The 20,034-nt window shown below is 30.8% G+C and overlaps 2 protein-coding genes across 2 annotated transcripts; one reads left to right on the forward strand and one right to left on the reverse strand.

Annotated features, from left to right (window-relative positions):
• Window positions 1–1,679: 1,679 nt before the first annotated feature.
• Window positions 1,680–2,360, reverse strand: LOC134681680 (homologous-pairing protein 2 homolog). Its single transcript, XM_063541328.1, has one exon. The coding sequence runs from the start codon at window positions 2,338–2,340 to the stop codon at window positions 1,702–1,704; it is 639 nt and encodes a 212-aa protein (XP_063397398.1). The 5' UTR covers window positions 2,341–2,360; the 3' UTR covers window positions 1,680–1,701.
• Window positions 2,361–4,388: 2,028 nt separating this feature from the next.
• Window positions 4,389–19,825, forward strand: LOC134728357 (pre-mRNA-processing factor 19-like). The gene is made up of 17 exons (XM_063592953.1): window positions 4,389–4,448; window positions 6,057–6,206; window positions 7,074–7,150; window positions 8,339–8,396; window positions 8,746–8,829; window positions 9,142–9,209; window positions 9,749–9,826; window positions 10,626–10,667; window positions 11,241–11,315; window positions 12,085–12,160; window positions 12,671–12,780; window positions 13,324–13,479; window positions 14,136–14,205; window positions 14,920–15,075; window positions 15,618–15,718; window positions 16,665–16,726; window positions 17,205–19,825. Exons 1-17 carry the CDS (start codon window positions 4,430–4,432, stop codon window positions 17,347–17,349), a joined length of 1,527 nt encoding a protein of 508 aa, XP_063449023.1. The 5' UTR covers window positions 4,389–4,429; the 3' UTR covers window positions 17,350–19,825.
• The last annotated feature ends 209 nt before the right edge of the window (window positions 19,826–20,034 follow it).

A 20,034-nucleotide genomic window follows, 5' to 3' on the forward strand; every position in this document is an offset into this window, starting at 1 on the left:
AAAAAATAACAGCAGGGGCGGATCCAGCCATTTAAAAAAAAGGGGGGGAGTCCCAACCCAGGACAAAGAGGGAGTTCCAACTATATGTCCCCATTCAAATGCATTGATCGACCAAAAGAAAGGGTGAGTTCAAACCCCCGGACCCCCCTGGATCCGCCAATGATAACAGCTATTTTGTAAATATATTATGTGGCTCGGTTAAACATGTTATCGAGATCCCGACTCTCCCCGTACATTGGACAGTGGTGTAACAGTACAACATAAGAAAGAACTGTACAAATCAATTGAAAAAGGCTTAGAGCATGATAGATCAGGTGGATACAAATAAAAATAAATCTAACAAAAACACAGGGTAGAAGTGGTCGTACTTGTTTATTCCAAAAACATAAGGAAACATACATTAGAGTACTCGCAGTTACTGGCAGCTAGTTAACAGCCAATAACAACCTATATTAAAACAAGAGTGCACACGCTGAAATGTCTTGCCTTCTTTATTAATCATTGATATTATGTTGACAGTCCTAAATATAAAGCTTTATTACAACTGTCGCATAAACTTAACATTAACCCAGAAACTAAAAAATGGCCTTTGAACCATGAAAATGATGTCAAGGTCAGATGAACCATGCCAGGCAGATATGTACAGCTAACAATTCTTCCATACAACAAATTTATTGCTTACGGTTTAAGAAAAACAGATTAAAACACAAACACTTAACACTGAGCAATGAACCGTGAAAATGAGGTCAAGGTCAAATTAAATCTGAGCGACTGACAAATAGATCATAAAATATTTCCATACACCAAATATAGTTGACTTATTGTATATAGTATTAGATCAAAAAGTTCAAAATTCAAAAACTTAACTTTGACCACTGAACAATGAAAATGAGGTCAAGGTCAGATGACACCTACCAGCTAAACATGTACACCGTACAATCATTCCATACACCAAATATAATAGAACTATTGCATACAGTATAAGAAAAACAGACAAAAATGCACAAACTTAACTATAACCACTGAACCATGAAAATGTGGCAAGGTCATATGACACCTGCCAGTTGGACATGTACACCTTACAGTCCTTCCATACACCAAATATACTAGACCTATTGCTTATAGTATCTGATATATGGACTTGACCACCAAAACTGAACCTTGTTAACTGTTCCATGAAATGAGGTCGAGGTCAAGTGAAGACTGTATGACGGGAAAAAGGACCTTGCAACATACGCACATATCAAATATAGCTATCCTATTACTTATAATACTAGAGAATTTAACATTACAAAAAATCTTAACTTTTGTTCATGTGTTCACTTAACCATGAAAATGAGGTTAAGGACATAGGAAATGTGACTGACAGAAATTTCGTAACATAAGGCATCTATCGTATATACTAACTATGAAGCATCCAGGTCTTCACCTTCTAAAATATAAAGTTTTTAAAACGTAAGCTAACGCCGCCGCCACCGCCGTAGCCACCAGATCACTATGCCAATGTCGAGCTTTCTGCGACAAAAGGTGCAGGTTCGACATTCAAATCATGCATCTAAGACTAAATTATCAACAGCCAATGGATTTAGTGTAAGATGTCATAAACATCCAGAGAAAAACCTAGTGAAGTGCAGGTATCGACAGATTGAAAGACCATGAAGGTGTATAATAATTTTAACAATAAAAGAAGTTAAAATAATATCAAATTTCTGGCACTGTCACATGTAAATCTTCATCCGTCTCTATTCCAACATCCTCATATAACTTTTTCTTTGTTTTGGGATATCCTTCCAGGATTGCACCTAATACATCATTTGTCAGTCTTTTTCTCTTCCTCCATTCTTTAACAAACTTCTCTCTCATCTTATATATCCGGTCCTTTTCTGCAGGATATATCTGTACAGCTCCTCCTTTTAGGCTAGATAACTTTTCTTTACACATTTCACAATCTTCATTGAGTGAATTAACTTCTTTCTCTGCATCTTCTGTGGATATAGAACTATTCAAACTTCTCAGCTCTGTCTCAAGTTTCTTGTTTTCTTCTTGTTTACTCTGTACAAGTTCAGATAATTTGACTATTTCAACATCCATTTCTTTTATCTCATTGTCATCAACATCTGGAAATTGTGACTGGTCGGCAAAATAACATTTCTGTTTACCATTGAGCTTTTCTTTAATTTTACCATCTTCTGTCAGAACTTCACATGCTTTTACTATGGCAGTTTTGCCATGTTCTTTATGTAAATTATTACAAATATCAATAGCACTGTAAGGTCTGTTCTGTTTATTCAAGTAATCAAACACTGCCTTGGAAGCTAGTGCTTCTTTTGATTTACTCATGTTAAAAAACAGGCTAATCTGGTGAACGTTTGAAGTATTAGCGGGAAACAATTTTCAGGGGACATAATAATTAATTGGAGTTATCGGCCTTTGTATATGTATATATAACAATAATATTTAGTTTGCTTTTAATTTTCTGAGAACAAAATCAATATCAATACCAATTAAGACAATATTTAATGATGTAAGTTAATTACAGTGTTGAATTGGTAACCTTTTAGAATAAGTTTATTTAAAGGATTGATAAGTTTAATCTGCATACTAGTATTTAGAAGCTAACAATTCTCTCTTTATGAATGAGGAAGGAAAGTGGAGGGCAGTGCCAAACAATCTCTAAGGAACGAGATTTGGTAATGTTAGTTCAATTGCATACCAAATTTCACTAAACTGAAAATTATTTAATATTGACTTAGGGGACGACCATTTGATATTCTGCGGGGCGGGGGGGGGGAGGGGGAGGGGGGCAGGATGATTTGTTTTTGATCGGTTATTTATTTTTGTAAACCAAGAGGACAGATTATTCATTTTCTGCACTATTGAAGCAAGATTTTTCATTTTCATTAAAGCAAGGGACTGATTATTTATTTTCACAACTATATTAATGATATTCGAAAACATAAAATTTTTGAATGATTTGTTTATTATAAATAGTGCATGTATAGTCAAGTCATTATGTACCATTTAATCAGAATTAATCATCATCCTCTGCAGAAATGAATCTTTTTTATGACCAACTGCATATATACATGTATTGCATAGATCTATGATGTTTGTATGCATTGGTTCAAGAATTGGAAGAATATTATTTTTCACCGGTCACTCGTTTCTTATGACTTTAAACTGTTGATGGAAAATCAAAAGAAACAGATAAAACTAATCTTGCAGCACGTTTTTGAGCTTGTGTATCCTCTCCAGATTAATGTGTGTAGTAAGACCCCATACTGTACAACAGTAGACAATAATGGGTAATATATAGCTATTGTAAAAAAGAATAAGACCCTTTAATGGTAAATAACGTTTCAACCTTTTTAACAAATATATTCTGGATGAAATAGTTTCGCATGTTTTGTCAATTTCAATTGACCATGACAGTTTTTTATCAATATGAATTCCGAGAAGTTTTTCAACTTCAACATTATCGAGGGATGGTAGGAGGGGTCCTGATCCCGAAATTCCGAGCTTAAAATCCCGAAATCCCGAAATCCCTGGCTTAACTTGAAAACACGAAATCCTGAGGTCCCGAAATTCGATAAAAGAATTCCCGGATCCCGAAAGGGTCAATCCCGAAATCCCGAGCTTAAAAACACCCGATCCCGGAGTCCCGGTAAAGGTCCTATCACCCTCATTATCTAAAGCGATATTATCTTGTGATAAAACACATGCCTGATAAAATTCATTACAGTTTACCAGTTTTCTGTCTGATCCAACAAGCAAACATTTTGATTTCTTGCTATTTATCGTCATATCATTTTTTTTACACCATTTAATAACATTGTCTAAGTCTTTTTTCAAACATATTATATATTTAGATTTACAATAGATTTAGATGATAAATGTAAAGTTGTATCATCAGCATGTAGATCAGATTATGTATATTCTAAAGTTAATGGTAAGTCACTTATATAAATGAGGAACAATAAAGGTCCAAGTATAGAACCTTTAGGAACTCCAAAAGTTACAGTTTTATATTCTGATTCAGTGATTTCTAACTTAACTTTTTGCATTCTCTGAGAGGTTCGATGAAAACCATTTGACAGAGTGATCATCACATTTGTATAATTTGAGTTTTGATAAATTTTTAATTGGATATAATTATTTCCTTTAAATATTCACTGAAAAAAATAATATTTAAAAACACTTGAACCATTCTTTAATAACAACCACCCATCAAATTTTGATAATAGTGCTTTTCAACAGGCTACATACAAGTTCATATTATCAGAGACATATAATACTATATATATTATATTGTATTATATGTCTCTGATATTATATATTTTTTATAGTTGAAAATAGGACATACACTATTATCCGGATTAATTTCCGACATAGATCTGAATTTGTAATTACATCACGTGACATATTCAAAATGGCGCTTTGCTGTGCAAGTAAGAAAGAAAAAGAAAAATCTTATGTTTTCTCATATATTTCGAATTCCAATTACATCTACTGGGTTTCAGTAATTGCTACAAGTTATTACAATCTCAATGAATGTCTACATTCAACATTAATTTCCTTACTTTTCAAAATACACACATTTCAACAACATGCTTGCCATGCCGGCTAAAACAGGCATGAGAATCGTAGATTAAAATAATGTTTAATGATAAAAATTAGTAAATGAGCAGTTTGAGCATTTTGTTTAGGTGGTAACATCAAACATTCAAACTCAAAGAATTCTTGTTGACAACTGAAATGTCGCATGAAATAGTATACCTTATTGATTTAATTCCCTTTTGAAAATGAGGAGATTTAGGTATGATTGCCAATACACCTTTTTGCTATTTGGAGATCTGTTCTGCTTGACGCAAGTGTTTGCAGGAGTGTAACTTTTGACTCATACAACAATCCACTTTTCCATGGTGGTGTCTGATATTTTCTGATTTCACTTCAACATTTCATGGGACCCTTTGCAATGACCCATGTCCAATTGTTTCATATTTGCATGTTGGGGCCTTTTATAACCATCTATACAGTACTTCCAATGTATTTGTGCATTGGCAGCCAAATAGCAACAAGGTATGACAACTATCCACCAAAGATTTGACAAATAAATAGGAAGTACTTATAAAAAAGAAGATGTGTTATGATTGCCAATGAGACAACTGTCCACAAAGGACTAATATGACACAGACATTACCAACTATAGATCACCGTACGTCCTTCAACAATGAGCTAAGCCCATACCACACATAGTCAGCTATAAAAGGCTCTAATATGACAATGTAAAACAATTCAAACGAGATAACAAATACTGTATAGTTGGTTATAAAAGGCCCCAACATGAAAATATGAAACAATTGTCAATTCAATTGAAAAATACTAACAACATAACATTAAATCAAAACAGAGAAAACAAAAATGATAGACATAAACCTACGAAAACCAATGTACTACAGGCCCTAACATGGAGTAGGCACAGAATAAATTTGGGGTTAACATGTTTCTGAGCGCTCTCAACCTTCCCCTAGCATGGGACAATGGTGTAACAACACAACTTAAGAACAAATTAGTTGACAAAGGCTTAATTCAGATCAATTCAAAGACGTAATATATATCAAACATTAACACATACCAGACGTGACAGAAAATTTATCAATCCCTCATCCTAACATCAAAATGACACTAAGAACAGATTTAAGTATTGACAGCTAGTTTAAAGCCAATAACAACTAATTAAAATCTAAGACGAAAATAATAATCAGTACATATCTCACATCCAATTTTTCTGGTTCTACACATGTGTTCTCATTGGTCTTCATAAACATAATAAATATTGAATGAAATTGTTTTCTTTTATGACATGCCGCTCACAATAAAGAATGCTATGTACAACATGTAGTAGAATTGTTTAAGTACCAAATAAAACAAAAAATAAAGGGAATAGGCTTCCTATCATCAAGTTCTAATATAAGAAGGTTTAATAGATATTGAGAATCAAGTAATGATTGCTTTAATGTTAATACAAGTCATTCAAGTGACATATTATCTTTTAGTCAGTAATGAAGTTCCAGAGCAGCCGGTTATCTCACCTGTATCGGGACATGTCTATGAGAAACGACTGATAGAGAAATATATAAAAGAAAATGGAGTAGATCCAATGAATGGAGAATCAGTAGCTGTAGAAACCCTTATAGAAATAAAAGGTAAGTACCATAGATATAGGAAGATGTGGTGTGAGTGCCAATGAGACAACTCTCCATCCAAATAACAATTTAAAAAAATGTAAACCACTATAGGTCAATGTACGGCCTTCAACACGGAGCCTTGGTTCACACCGAACAACAAGCTATAAAGGGCCCCAAAATTACTGCCGTAAAACCAGTCAAACGAGAAAAACAACGGTCTAATCTATATATAAAAAAATAAAAATTACTTGTAAGGAAAATACACTTTCAAAATACAAGAGCATGCTTCCTAAAGGGAACAAGATATGAAAGACTAAAAAATACTTATACAAGATTCCTGTACATGCTAAAAAAAGGAGGACATGAAACATAAAAGATATAAGAAATGGAGGGAAAAGGTTATTTAATGCCCTAATTACATAACAATATATTAGAATATAAGATTTTAAAGGTACATGGACCCTTTCTAAAAATGGTACAGAATTCAGGAGCTTTCAGGGATATCCACTCTAAACAGAAAATATGATTAATACTGAAAACAAATGGTTTTAACATTATGCAGCAGGGAAAGTTTGCATGTAACATTAAGAAAATGTCATTGTGGTCATTCATATTGACCAAAGGAATCAGTGTCCGGAATCCCGAACAATTATAAATAAGAGGAGATGATGGGCAATCAAATCACCAAAAAGATATATAGAGATCAAAATACAATTTTCGCCTACAGTGAGAGACAAATGTATTTAGATTGCCTCATCAAAATTTCCAGAATTGTTCACAAAGTAAAGCAATTCTTATGTAAATGAAAAGTTAGTAATTATTTTTTATAATGTTAATAAAAGTTCTATAGAATGATAGATTACATGTTTATTTTGTTTCTTTTAGCTAACCCTCTCGTAAAACCAAGACCTGCTTCTGCCACTAGTATTCCAGCCATATTGAAGGTTTTACAAGATGAATGGGTAAGAAGTTTATCTGTTTTGAATTGTATATATTTGAAATATACAAACATTGGGACTTTTAGTCTGGTTATACACTTTAATAACTTTCAGATGGTTTGAAGGGACTTTAATGAGATTTGATGCAGATAAAAATAAAGTTTGAAAAATATCTGTAGGTTATTTACTATCCATAAGTTTAAAAAAAAATTTAATTATATGTCTGTTTTATTTTTGTCGAGCCTTTGACTTTAGTCGAAAAAGCGAGACTAAGCGATCCTACATTCCTTCGTCGGTGGCGTCAACAAATATTCTCTCTGTGGTTAAAGTTTTTGAAATTTTAATAAATTTCTCAAACTATACTGGATTTCTACCAAACTTGGACAGAAGCTTGTTCATGATCATAAGATAGTATCCAGAAGTTAATTTTGTAAAAATAAAATTCCATTTTTCTGTACTTTACTTATAAATAGACTTAGTTTTTTCTGCGGGGAAACATAACATCCACTCTGCGGTTAAAGTTTTTAGAATTTTAATAACTTTCTTAAACTATCCTGGGTTTGTACCAAACTTGGACAGAAGCTTGTTTATGATCATAAGATAGTATCCAGAAGTAAATTTTGTAAAATATAAATCCATTTTTTCCGTATTTTACTTTTTAATGGACTTAGTTTTTCTGCGGGGAAACATTACATTTACTCTGTGGTTAAAGTTTTTAAAATTTTAATAACTTTGTTAAACTATCCTGGGTGTTTACCAAACTTGGACAGAAGCTTATTTATGATCATAAAATTGTATCCAGAAGTAAATTTTGTAAAAAGATAACTCCATTTTTTCTGTATTTTATTTTTAAATGGACTTAGATTTTCTTTAAGTTAAAATTACATACAGTTTGCAGTTAAAGTTTTCAAAACATTCATTAGATTTATGAACTATTCTAGATTTTTACCAAACTTAGACAGAAGCTTCTTACAATCATAATTGATGGTATCAAGAGGAAAATTTTTATTGATTTTTTTCCTCATTTTTGTTGAGCCCGCGATTTACAGCAAAAGTAGGCGAGACACTGGATTCCGCGGAACCCTTACACATTTTTTTTAAATGAAAATTAAAGTCTCTTTATTTTTCATAGGAAATGAATGGAGATAATGTAACGTAAAAAAGGAACATATACAGCATATTATTATTCAAATGTATAATTATTTATTGCAGGATGCTCAAATGTTACATAGTTTTACACTTCGACAGCAACTACAGACAGCAAGACAAGGTATATATATCTTGGTTTTCAAAAATTCTATGGGTTATTTCAAAATCTGAATTTAAAACTACAATTTTCCAACTAGCCTATATTAGGTACAATTCCAATTACAGGATCTTATATAGAAATATGCTCTGCAACATGCAAAAAAGTATTCATGAGTCAAAACAAGTTCCACTGCATAGAATGAACACATCAGGAAGTGAAAATATGCTCAGAAAATCAGAATGGTGTTCCTTAAATTCTGAATTTACAGATCTACAGATCTGCTTGAGCAGTACAATTTTGAAGCTGTAGGCCTTAAGTTGATTAATTACATCCTAATCCTTTTGTACAAGATATAATTCATTTATTTCAGAATTATCCCATGCTTTATATCAGCACGATGCTGCATGTCGTGTGATCGCTCGTCTAACCAAGGAAGTAACAGCTGCCAGAGAAGGTAAATTGGTGCATGTTAATACAAATAGTTCTGATGATTGAAATAATATTTAAAAGTATTGACAAACAATGAATATATGTAGTTACCCTTGATATTTTCATTAAGATAGTTTATTTTCAATGATGAAGGCAGCTAACTTGACAAAGCATGTGATATTAAATAACTACTTTCACAAAATTTAACAAAATTAAGTCCAGTCATTTGCCAGTAGAAAAGATTTAAGTCATTTTTTAGGGTATTAGTGATACGGCTACCTTGGATTTTAAAGAGTTCCCTGCAAGACAAATTTAAACCGTAAAATTATATTTTCAGCTTTGGCCACATTGAAACCCCAGGCAGGCATTACCCCTGGAAATTATGCAGCACCTGCACCCCAACCTGTAAGTATATATATTAATTCAACAGATGAGTATCTGTGTTCTTCGTATTTTAAAAGCTTCCTTTTCATTCTTTTTCTAAAAGTATGTTAAAAGTGCATATATATAGCTACAATTCCATCAAAGAAAATAAAACAGTAGTTGACACCTGAAATTGATATATGGGTACCAAATATTGTACTTGTACTTCAATGAACATTGATAGAAAATGTTTAGGTTATAATTAAAAAATAAAATTGTTACACAAGAAAGGATATTCCTGTCTTCTTGAAAATTGTTTGATTGTTATCTTTTTGAAGTAATAATCATGATAATGAACCTTAGGTAGAACTATATGAGTCAAGCTGTTTCATTTGTGCAATATTCCTTCAACAGCTGTTATAAAAAATGACAAATTTTAATGCACCGAAGAATTTCTTTAATAAATATTAAATAGATATGATTTATATAAATGTATAAGATGGAGACAATAGAACTTCTTCCAAAGTTGTCAGGCAATTGCCAGAAATCAAGTTTATAACATATATTGTTATATTTTTCAGTCTATTGGTGCAGAAGCTGGACCCGAGGCAGCAGAACCTATGGAGGAAGCTGGCATGAGTGATGAAGTTTTACAGAAGGTATTCTACATAATGTTATGTTTATTAACCTCTTAAGTTGGATGTGGTTTGTTTATTCATTTTATTGAAGAGGAGGTAACTAAATGTTTTAAATGCATTTAACAAAGGTTTAAATATGTGTTGAAATGATTTTAACAGCCAACTGTTGTTGGGTGCAATTGCAAAAATCAAAAGTTACTAGAAAAATGAAGCTATATAAAAGGATTAATATTTAAATGAGAGAGAAAAAAAGTTGTACAAATTGCTTTTTTTTTTAGAAAATTGTTAAACACCAGTGACCTTATCTGTTTAAAGATAACTAAGTTTGCCCTGTTTTTCAGTAGAATTAATCAGAAGACAAGTTTTGAAACCTGTTATTGTATCCTTTATTTTTATTGCTCTGTAATTTTATATGTGCTATTTATCATTAGAGTTAAATAAAAAGTGCAACTTACTGCTAGATCTATTCCATTAAATGGATATGAGATGGAAGGAGACGACTTTCAAATTACCCCTTTCCCCCATAAAAGCAAGAAAACATTACCTACTTTCTTGCATACAACATTTGGTCATACAAACATAAATGAATGTGGTTTAAAAAATAAAACTCTCATTTGCACCCTGCCACATCCATTTTAATGGGATAACCTGTACAATAGAATGACAGGAATTAAATACACTTTTCACTGTGAATGAAAACCTGTATTTTCAGGCCTGTATTGTTAAGTTTTTGTCATGAAATCTTTGATGAGGAATGTCACTGTAAGGTTTATGTACCAAATGTACTTGCATTTTAATAAAACAATGTGATTTTTTTCAGTTACAAGACAAAGCCACATTACTGACAGCTGAAAGAAAGAAGGTAAATGAAAATTACACTAAATTACTGTAAACCAACTTATTTTCGCGAGCGATTTATTTTTTCGCGAGTTGAAAAATATTGCGAATATAAATCGTCACGAATTTGTTAAACTTTGATTTTTTCTTACTTATCTACATCAATTTAATTTGAGAATTGCAAAATTAAATTGCCACAAATGGCCTTGAAAGGGCTAAACGCGAAAATAAGTTGGTTTACAGTATTAGCCAAAGTGCTAGAGAGCCAGTGTGAAACAGAAGAGAAATTTGTTGTTAGAGATTTCTAGTCAATGTAAAACAATTTATTCTTTGTCAAATAAAGTTACTCAGATGGAAATTAGCCTTAATTGGATTTTAATTTTTCCACTGTAAATCATTTTTTAAATGATATAGTATTTTTACCTATTCTAAATATTAATTCAGTGATTGAAAAATTAAACCAATGCTATTTAGAAAGTGAAAGAAAAATGTGTGTAAATATATATGTAGATTACAAAGCACCTGTTCACTTTATTACAATTTGAAAAGAATTTGGAACTAAAAACAAAATGTTTAATAGTAAAATGTTTTCTTTCAGAGAGGTAAAACCGTACCAGAAGGATTAGCTACAGTAGAAGATATAAAACAGTACAGACAACTAGCATCACATACAGTATGTATATGTTTTCTATAATCATAGTCATGGAACTTCAGACAGTTAATGCATACATATAAAAAAAGAGTGTGTGGTATTATTGCCAATGAGATGACTGTGCACAAAAGACCAAATGACATAGAAATTAACAGATATAGGTGATGGCTTTCAACAATGAGAAAAGCCCATACCGCAAAATCAGCTATAAGAACTTTCTTCATATTGTTGAGGGCTATTCTATTGAAACCTACATGATGCAAGTGACTTTGAAAAGGGGATAACTACCTATTCAAGAAATTTTAAGAATATCCCATACATTTTCACTACAAATTACAAAGAAATATCTGCACTTCATCCATTTTTGAGATTTCAAAGTACCTTCTCATGGTCCCATATAAAAATCAGAAGATGTGGTATGAGAGGAAAGTTCTTGTCTCTACTGTGAAGACTTTATAATTAGAAAGAAAAACATGTGAGATAGAGGAATAATAACCACATACCAGAAATTTTTTCAAGAACTTTTATTAAAAAAAGATTATAGATTAAATAGTTGGGATGCAAGTTGGTGTTACTAAAACAATGAAAGTTAGTTACATTAACCTGATAAAATCTTTGGAGATATTGTTAGTTTTGTAAGGTAAGCAGTTCATGCTCAACAAGAACATAAAACATTTAAATATCATATTGTTCATTCATAAGTAAAAGTTTAATTTTGAAGGAAACAAAGTCTGTTAAAGATGTACACCAACTTTGGAAAAAATTAATATGTTATAATGTTTATTTGTAGGGTTTACACAGTGCCAGTGTACCAGGAATATTATCACTAGACATTTGTTTGAAAGATACAGCGAAGATTGTTACTGGTAAGGATTGTCATATCATTTATAACTTATTATTTACCATGATACTTTGAAAACCAATGCCACAAATTTTTGGTTTTAAATGGTTGGCAAATACATGTTGATATAAGTTAGTTATAAAAGTTTTCATGTACACACTTTCAATTCATGTTTTTATCTGGATACATATCATGTACACCTACCTAGAAAATGCATCAATACAAAATAAGGAAATGGTTTTAATAAATGCATAATAAATACATATTCTTATATGATCAAATATTATTTTGAATACTGTGGATTGTTTTTTAATTTTTGTGGATGAAGGAAATATTGTTGTTTTTTTTGTGGTGGAAAGTATATTTCATGGTTTTGTCATAGTCAGCCGACAAGCCTATAGTAAATGTGTACTTCCATGGTTCAACCCACCACAGAAATTGGTATCCCACAAATAATAATGTATAGTGAGTGTTTTATTAAGTATTTGCAGACTATTGTGTTTTTTGTACTGTAATTTAAAGTATTTTATTTTAGGTGGTAATGACAAGAATGCAGTAGTGTTTAACAAAGATACAGAACAAGTGATGGCCATTCTCAAAGGTCATTCTAAAAAGGTCACCAGTGTCATATATCACCCAGATGAGGTAGGTACAGAATACAGTGAAGAAAAAGGGTTATAAAATAGCTCCTTCCTTGTCACCCTTTGTTAGGGGAAATAAATTAGTATAAGAAGTGAATTTGCCCCCAAGTCTAAATGTCTTTTTATTGACTATAAAGGATTCTTTAGCAGTATATAATGAGTTTAAGGCTTATAGTCATAATCATTCGATAATGATAACTGTAATTAAATTCATAAATCAACGGTTGAAAATACTGAATTTGGTGTTTCAGATCATTTTGTGTACTGAAAATAGTTTTATTACCAGAATTAAGTATTGATAGACAGGATATGAAAAATGGATTTATGAAATTATGCTTTGAAAGTCTACAGTAACCATACAATTTACCATGTTGAGAGTAGATTTTGAGATTGCTTTTACAAGACTCATTTATTACACAATAGAAAAGACACAGACATGTAAAGCACATTATATTCAGCTGTTTGGAAGAATGTTTTACAATTTTAAAATGATGTTTGTTACTTTTTTCGCCACTTAAATAGCCCTTGACTTGTTATTATTTTGAAGGAGTTAGTATTTACAGCCTCACCAGATTGTACAATCAGAGTATGGGGCGTACAGACAGCTCAATGTGCTCAGATAATCAGAGCTCACGACGCTCCAGTCACAGGAATCAGTTTACACGCCACAGGGGACTATCTCCTTAGTTCATCTACAGATACAGTAAGTTTTGACATTTGATTATTATCCCAAATAATAGTTTGCAGATTTGTTACACAATTACATGAAAACAATACTGTAGAAACATTATTTTTCGTTGGGTTAAAATTTTGAGGATTTATCGCTATATATGATATCATGGGGATTTAATTTCCTGGTTTCCAGTAAATGGAAGTGATAATATGTACATGTTTAGGTTAATTTTCGTGAGGATTTTAATTTCGTGAATATATTCTTTCCATGAAATTATGAAATTTTATCATCCACGAAAATTTCTGCTTTTACAGTATTAAAAACAACACACAAAGCAAATCACAGTCATTTTACCTTGTCAAGAAATATTAAGGATTTATTTTTTTTAACATCCTACCTTCTATATTGACTGTTGTAGCAATATCTTCAATTATAATTGTAAATATTTGAGAAAGAAAGAAAAAAACAGACCTCTCAAAAATTTATTTCTACAGACATAACTGTTTATTTATGGATGTGGTAACCAGAAAATAATTTATTTCCATTGTATTAAAGGGAAGATAATTTACTCAAGAAATGACAAAATATGAAAAAAATAACATAAAAATGCAAATTTTATTTCAATAAACTTATTGCATTGTATCTTTTTGTATACAAATTTTGTAATATTTCAATAATAATTGCAGCACTGGGCCTTTTCTGATTTGAGAACTGGTAGAGTGTTGACAAAGGTGAACGATCCACAATCTCAGCATGGTAAGATTTATTCATTTAGAAAATAAAATACATGGCATGGAGGCAACAGCTTAAGTTTTATTTTGTAAACTTAAATTTTGATAAGAAAAAGTTTATTTAAAAGTTAACATTTAACTATGATGGCCATTTTTGAAATTACATGCACAGTTTTGAACTAATATAGAATATAATAGTTTGATTTTAAAATTGGGAATGGAAAAGGGGAATGTTTGAAAGAGACAAGAACCTGAATAAATAGAAAACAGCTCAAGGTCTACAGATAGTTCTTCAACACAACAATCAAATCCAGTTTACAAGGCTTACATGATTGATAAGTAGACAATGAACAACGGTTTTAAATGTTATAAATTACGAAACTTTCAAACAGAGGTTTAAAATGTGTCACTGATAACAAAACAGAGGTCAAATTTAATATTGAATTATTTCACTTTTACAGGTGAGAACATACTACCATGTGCTTAGTTTCAGCAATATTTCTGCATTATTATGAATGTTATGATTTATATTTAATTCCATAGCTTTGACATGTGGCCAGTTTCTGCATTAATTTTAACTTTTGTTTTATATTTACTTACAATAGGTTTGACATTTGCTCAGTTTCAGTATTATTATTAATGTTTTGACTTATATTTACTTCCATAGCTTTGACATGAGCCCAGTTTCTGCATTTTGTTTTAAATTTGTTTTATATACTTTTTATATTTACTTCCATAGCATTAACATGTGCACAGTTTCATCCTGATGGTTTGATTTTTGGAACTGGAACAGAGGACTCCATGATCAAAATTTGGGATTTAAAAGAACGAGCCAATGTGGCAAACTTCCCTGGTCATCAAGGTCCTATTACAAGTATAGCATTCTCTGAAAATGGTAAGTTATCTTAACCTGTAAATAGAAATGTCTCTTCATTTTCATAGAAATATTTTCAGGAAAACTTTTTTATTCTGTTTCAAAATCCATTTGGAAACACAAACACTGAAATTTAACCCCAATAATATTGTATGTTTGTAAATGATAATTCTGTTCGAGCAATTTCACAACTAAATATTGATGCCATTTTTTATTATAAAAAATTAATAGAATTATCAATGGACAAGTACTATCTTTATTAGAAGGACCTATCAATAAAGCTTATGAAATGGAAATAAGTTACCAAACAATGAGGTGAAATAAGAAATTGCTTGATGATAACAACACACGTCTCGTCTCGTATAACTTGATGTATTAGAAAATTAAAGAGATAGGTTGGAATGTCTACTAAGATAATTATGTTTTTAGACACTATGTCTACATCTTAAATTTCACAAGTGATAATTCTTCATCTTTGGAATGTTATCATACAACACAATATAATGAATGAAATTGTTTATACAATTCTGTGTTCTTAACAAGTCATTATTTTCTATCCACAGGTTACTATTTGGCTACATCTGCTGAAGACTCTGTTGTCAAACTGTGGGATTTAAGAAAACTGAAGAACTTCAAGACACTTACATTGGATGACAAATATGAAGTAGGTTGATCAAAAATATATATCGTAAATTCAGAAATTAATGTGAGGTTTTTATTATTGCAAAAAATGCGACTGAGTTGTAAACGCAATAATTTAAACTCGCATTTTGAAATATGTTACATGAATTTAACAGGATTTTTCTCAAAATTGTAAAATTGTAAAAATTAAAATCGCATTTAAGTCTTAAATGACAAAATCGCAATAATAAATGCACGCAATAATTTCCGAATTTACAGTACTGTGAAGCTCTTGTTTTTTTGTGGATATTTTTGATTTTCTATTTTTTGCCAAATTTTGCAAACAAGGCTATAGAAAATTGTTCTTTGTAGAACACTTGAATTTGTAGTTTATTTATACCCTTAAAATCCATGAAAAAATAGGTATGACACTTAAACATAGTTGAGATTTCCAAAGTACCACTCTGGGTTCTATGATTTTTTTAATGATCAGCATTAAAAAAATAGATTGATACAACCTTTTAACATAGTATTATTCCCAGCCTACAATAGGAAGAGTGTGTTGAATTTGGGTCCATAAGTTGAAGTTTAGTTGTATGATGGTTTACCATGAAGTTACGATCCCATCAATTTAAACCTGAATAAACATGTTCATTACTTCTTTAAATCTTTAAAAATGTATATCAAACTATATGAATCATAGTTTAGACCATGAGATTTCATAGGTGATACAAGTTATTACTAAGAGCTGTTCCATAAAAACATACATGGGACCCAGGGTATGGTAACTTAAATTTGCCACTATAGGTGGATGCAAAATATTCTGATTAACAGGTTAAAAAATAATGCAAGACTCTAAATCCTTTCTATGGGTGGTCACTATGTTTTCAAAGTGTACTGTGTATGTTTAAAGGGAACAGCCCTAAGTTTATGTATAAGTTGAAGGGACTTGATCACATAACATACTAATGTATTCTTTATTTTTTCAGGTGAGGTCGTTATGTTTTGATCAAAGTGGAACTTACCTGGCTGTAGCTGGATCAGACATAAGGTAAACATTTATTCTTACATAGAGTTTAATTATTCAATACCATATGTAAGCATCCACCCTTTTGTAAGCTTTTGTGCATTTGTACAGCTTATTACAGGTCCATCAATTCTTGATTGACCAATATGATACCATGTATATGGCGAAGATGACGTTTCTGTAAATAAACTTTGAATCACCCTGAACACCTTAAATAAACACAAAACATTCCAATCCATGATTTTTATTTTTATTGTTTCTTAATCCATCCTTATGAAATATTAGATTTGAGAAAGGCAGTGATTAACTATATATCTTGCTATTTAATATTGTGTTGGTAAGACCATGGAAAAGTCAAATAAAGGAATTAAAGGTCCAAGTAAAATTGATAAAAAAGAAAATACTGATAATTAGGCCTGCTTTAATATAAGATACATATAAATATGTAAAAACAGAAATGTTTATAATCACTGTTCTATATTTAATTTTTGTCTATTTACAGAGTATATTTGTGTAAACAGTGGCAGGAATTAGGAGTATTCAACGATCACACAGCCATGGCAACCGGTGTCAGATTTGGTCACAACTCAACATTCGTTTCATCAGTCAGTATGGATAGATCTGTCAAATTCTTTGGGATGAGCTAAAACCAGGAACAATCTATGAATGAAATCATAATGTTTGTTAGTATCATCATCACATATATTTTGGTTTATATAAGGTAGAGGTTGAACTTAGTTCTGTAGAACGCCATGACTGCATTATGTGAACAAATATCCTGCAGTCTAATAAAACTGTTTTGTTTAACTTTATTTTATATAGATGTCATTATTAGTATGTCCAGTTAGACACTAATGTTAATTTTACATTCATAAGTAAAATTTGTTTGCAATTTTTAAACATTTGTACAGTAAGTGATAGTAATTTTCAGCAGTGATGCATCGAATTATTAAAATCATTATACAAGTCATTCAATATTACTAATTCATTACTACTCCATGAAAATTGATTTCTTTGGTTTGTAGAACATCAACTATGTATGAAAAATTACACAAAAAAGTACTTCTATTTTCATTGGTGCCAATATTTCAAGGATAAATTGAAAAAAAATCCTTTTTGCGAATTATTAATTATGTGGTTTTACAAAGGTCTGCTTAAAAGCCTTAGACATTTTTGTACTTTGTTGAACTTTTGAGTTTATTTTTCACCTTTTTCCAAGAAATTCATTTAAATTGGTATCCCACTAATAACAATGAGTCAACAGTATGTAAAATAAAAAAGGGAGATAATGCTGTATCCTACGAGAGTTTGGAAGTCCCCTTTTAGCTAGCCACATCCATTTTAACGGAATAGTCCTCATGCTTAGATAAAATAGGATAAAGAAACTTCTGACATCTCTAGATTTATTTTTTGTTAAAATTGTAATATGAGGTTTCTCTTTTGTAGATTTTTCTTTCTAATCTCCTTTTGTTCATATTGAATGGAGATAGAAGTTGAATATTGTAAACTCTCAAACTGTTTCTCAATATTTATAACATACACTTGAAAATAACCTTAAAAAAGGGAAACCAGCAGAAAAATGTAAAGAGATGGCCATTTTTTATTTTCATATGTAACCAATCAATATGGTTTCGTCATAAAACATATACATTTATAACAACATATTTTTTGTGATCACATGTTATAATCATTTCATTCTTCATGAGGCCAAGCAAAATAAAAAGAGTTTTGTTGTCCCACTTGATCATAATATTTTTTATGAGAACAATTTTCTCTGTTATGTCTTTTTAAAATGGTTATGTTTGAAAATGAAAGTGAAAAGCACAATTTTTCAAGAGCACTTTTTGTTAATCATAGGTGGGTTTTAGAGCATTTGAACTTGACCTTCAATTTTGTATAACCTTCCTTGTCATCATCATTTGTATGAATGGAAGTGGTAAAAATATTTATGATGAAGGGACTTTGTTTATTTTGTTGACTTTTGTGTGTTGTAGTTTGTTAAAGCAGAAATATGTAAAATATCACCAAATAATGTCATGTCATTTTATAACATTTGTAATATTGTAAACCAACTAATTTTTGTGAACGATTTATTTTCACGATTTTTGCGAATAGAAAAATAACGCAAATATAAATTATCGAGAATGGGTAAAACCTGTGATTTTTACTTATTTATCTACATCAAGTTGTGAAATTAAATCACTGTTAAATGGTTTAAAAAAGGCCAAACACAGAATAAAGTATACTTGAAAATAAGTTGGTTTACATTATTGAGAGAAAAAAGAGTTCATTTTAAAATGGAATTATGTAAGAGAGACAGTTTTGTATTCAAGAATAAATGAATGTACAGTGATGGTTGTTTTTCAATGGTTGAAAGTTTTCAATTACTTGTTCATGTGAATTATACAGCATTTATTACAATAGGTTAATTTGATAAACTTTATTTATCAAGATGTATTTTATAAATCTTTATAAAATTAATATAGCTAAGACTATGTTATACTAATGTTTGTTACATAAAAGCGATTTGAATACCTGACATTTTTGGCTCTCAGATATTGAAGTAAATAGAATAAGGCACATTCAAGAAAATTGATAAAGACAAGTAACTTTATTTACATGAACAAATATATTAGGATCAACAGCTTTATAGAGGTACCTTGATAACTTAGCAGTGTCAACCATTTTATATACTGTGGATTCATTTATTTTCATGGGTATCAATTTTCGTGTGTTAAGGAAGACTTACATTATCTTGGATATTTGGTTTAGTGGTTTTGCCAAAGTCTGCATAAAAAGCCTATAGACAATTTGTGATTCGTTGAACATTTGATTTCGTGGTTCACCTGTAGTGTACCCTTAAAACACACAAAAATTGGTATCCAACAATTAATAATGAATCCACAGTAGTTCTTGATCAATAGACTTGTCTCCATGCAAACAAAAAGAGAAGAAAAATAGTTTAACACAAGTATGATATATATTCCTATTGTAAGGGTTTCATACTTCATTGGTGACATTATCTACAGTATTGTGTGTCCATAGTTATAGATAATTGGTTAATCTATATACAATGTAACTGTTACTACTGCTTTTTAACAAATAAACACTTGGTGTTCTTAATGATCTTATTTTTATGCCCCACCAATGATAGTTTGGGGGTGTTATGTTTTCTGGGCTGTGTGTGAGTTTGTTCATTCGTCTGTCCCACTTCAGGTTAAAGTTTTAGGTCAAGGTTGTTTTTGAAGAAGATAAAGGTCATTCAACTTGAAACTTAGTACAAATGTTCCCTATGATATGATAGGATCTTTCTAATTTGAATACCAAATTAA

Source organism: Mytilus trossulus, chromosome 8 (assembly GCF_036588685.1).
Source record: "Mytilus trossulus isolate FHL-02 chromosome 8, PNRI_Mtr1.1.1.hap1, whole genome shotgun sequence".
Lineage (NCBI taxonomy): Eukaryota > Metazoa > Mollusca > Bivalvia > Mytilida > Mytilidae > Mytilus > Mytilus trossulus.